This window comes from Vespa velutina, chromosome 1 (assembly GCF_912470025.1).
Source record: "Vespa velutina chromosome 1, iVesVel2.1, whole genome shotgun sequence".
In the NCBI taxonomy this organism is placed as follows: Eukaryota; Metazoa; Arthropoda; class Insecta; order Hymenoptera; family Vespidae; genus Vespa; species Vespa velutina.
In genome coordinates, this window is record NC_062188.1 from 2307788 (window position 1) to 2310287 (window position 2500).

General features: G+C 27.2%; 1 protein-coding gene across 5 annotated transcripts in view; it reads right to left on the reverse strand.

Moving 5' to 3' along the window:
- LOC124954829 (proton-coupled amino acid transporter-like protein CG1139) overlaps positions 1-2500 on the reverse strand; it is a 13164-nt gene that overhangs the window by 2128 nt on the left and 8536 nt on the right. For all 5 annotated transcript variants that reach the window (XM_047508358.1, XM_047508384.1, XM_047508376.1 and 2 more), the window contains 2 exons: positions 1167-1251; positions 532-804 (listed from right to left, as the gene is read on the reverse strand). In XM_047508358.1, the coding sequence (XP_047364314.1) occupies positions 532-804; positions 1167-1251 (358 nt within the window). The remainder of the gene's footprint in view (positions 1-531; positions 805-1166; positions 1252-2500) is intronic.

A 2500-nucleotide genomic window follows, 5' to 3' on the forward strand; every position in this document is an offset into this window, starting at 1 on the left:
AATTATTCGAATAGATTATCATTCAATAATTATCAATTATTATCAAAGATTCCGATAGATTTGAATTGTATTCATAAAATTGATAAAGAGAAGGGGAAAAAAATGAAATGAGAGAGACACCCGTTATAAGAGAGCACTTAATAATTTACAAGTCGGTGTCATTGAATTCGTTCATCGTGTATCGACTATTTCTGATGTCTTCTATAACCCCGTGGGTTATCTCACGTTTCAATGATCTCAGATAAATAATATTTACGATAATCACCATGTATTACGATCGTCACCATGTATATTACAACCGGTCGATCTAATATTGAAAATGAAAGAAAAGAGGAAGAAACAAAATATAATAATAATAATAATAATAATAATAATAATAATAATGATATTAAATGGGAAAGAAAAAAGGAATGAAAAAAATAAAGTAATACAGAGAAAACACGAAAAAGAAAAAAAAAAGAAAACAGGGGATTGATAAAAAAAAAAAAGAAAAAGAAAAAGAAAAAAGAAAAAAGAAAAAGAAGAACTCACCACACCGACGGCTTCCAATGCGAACAAAGTCGTACCAAAGTAAAGAGCAAAACTTCTAACACTACCAAACATTTGTCTATCGCTCATACTCGGTAAATCCTCGAACATATAAGCTATTATCATTCCCAATCCAATGAAGGTTATTATATTGGCTAACGTAGAAAATGGCGCCAATAGTTTAAGATTTCTAATGTAGTTCATTAATATCAGCGGAAGCAACAAAATGGACGTATGGATTTCTATATCCAATGGTTCCCAATACTGATCTGCCACCTGTGTGTTCATCAAAATAATTTATCGTCAATATGTTTATGAATTTTTCGTCATTAATTCGTCATCACAAAATTTTTAATTTATTAATGAAGTATATATATATATATATATATATATATATATATATATATATGTATGTATATGTATGTATAAAAATAAAAGGAGAAAAAGAAATGTATTATATCTCTATTTGATTCGTTCGAACTGCTTTTCTTTTCTCTCTCTCTCTCTCTCTCTCTCTCTCTCTTTTTTTTTTATTTTCTTTTTTTTCTTTTTTTTTCTCTTAATCATTCTCAGCTTCGACAAAAAAAATATAACCTTTTATTTATCAAATCTGTCATATAACTTTCTATTTGATTTACCTGCTTTATATTTCTGGCTACAAATAATATGTAAACACAGCAAATTCCCAATTGATATGTTATCATAAATCCATCTACTAGTCCTCTGAAAATAATATCATTCTTCGTATTATCTTTTTACCGTTTTGTGAAAGATGTTAAAAAAAAAAAGAAAAAAAAAAAAACATGTTAAAGCAAAATTAAAAATGTGCCATTATTTATTTGTAAATGATCGGTATTTCACACGTTCGTTTTTGTAATAAGAATCTTTTTTTGTTGCTCTCTGTTATCGATGCTTCTTTTCTTTTTTTTTTTTTTCTTTCATCATAATAGCAACAACAAACAACAACGACAACAACAACAACAACAACAACAACAATAACGTTACTATATAGGCAACATGCTCTTAATCGTGTATTAATTATGATCGACTTTTCTAATCTTCTCTCAATGATGGTATTGGTACGATGACGTAATAAGCTTGATTAGTTAGTATGATTTTCTCTGCTGGCACGTTGTATGAACGTTAGAAAAAAATGTTTTATTATTTTCTTTTTTTTCTTTTTTTTCTTTTTTTCTTTTTTTTTTTTCATATCGTACATACAATCGTTCAATAAAAAAAAAAGTTTTGATGTTCCAAGCTATCTCTTGTCATAAGAAATATTATAAGCCAAGATGTACGATTGCTATACATTGAAAATATTAAATTTAATTACTAAAACACTATATACACTGTTTGCTAGTATACCATTAGTAATATATTATTTTATAAATACAATACAATAGGAAATAAAGCAAAGCGTTATTAGTCAAACGTGATCGTAATTATTATTATATCATTTATTTCTAAATTCTATCGTCTCGTTATTCGTTTAAATGTTATTTAAATTTTTTTCTTTTCTTTTTCTTTCCCTTTTTTTTTCTCTTTTCTATCGTTATCGTTTCAATCGAATCATTTATATTATCGAATATATTGAATAAAAACGGAACGTCGAGTCTCGTGGTAAGACGAGCTGCTAAAAAAAAAAAAAGAAAAAAAAAAAGAAAATAAAAATTCAAAATTGAACCGTCCACTTCACCGGTAGACCACTCAGGCATTTTAATATCGGAACGTAACATCACTATCGGCCTTATATTGTGGTACTTAAAAAATACCCATATGTATACATATACAGATATCGCTTGTGCAATCTCACGTAATTATGAACGAAATATCCAACCATAGTACCTTTTTTTTTTTTTTCTTTTCATTTCTCTTGTTTCCTGTTTTTCCTTTTTTTTCTCTCTTTTTTCTTCTTTTTTTTTTTTTTGCTTTCTTTTTTGTTCTTTTCTCTTTTCCTTTCTCTTTCTTCAGC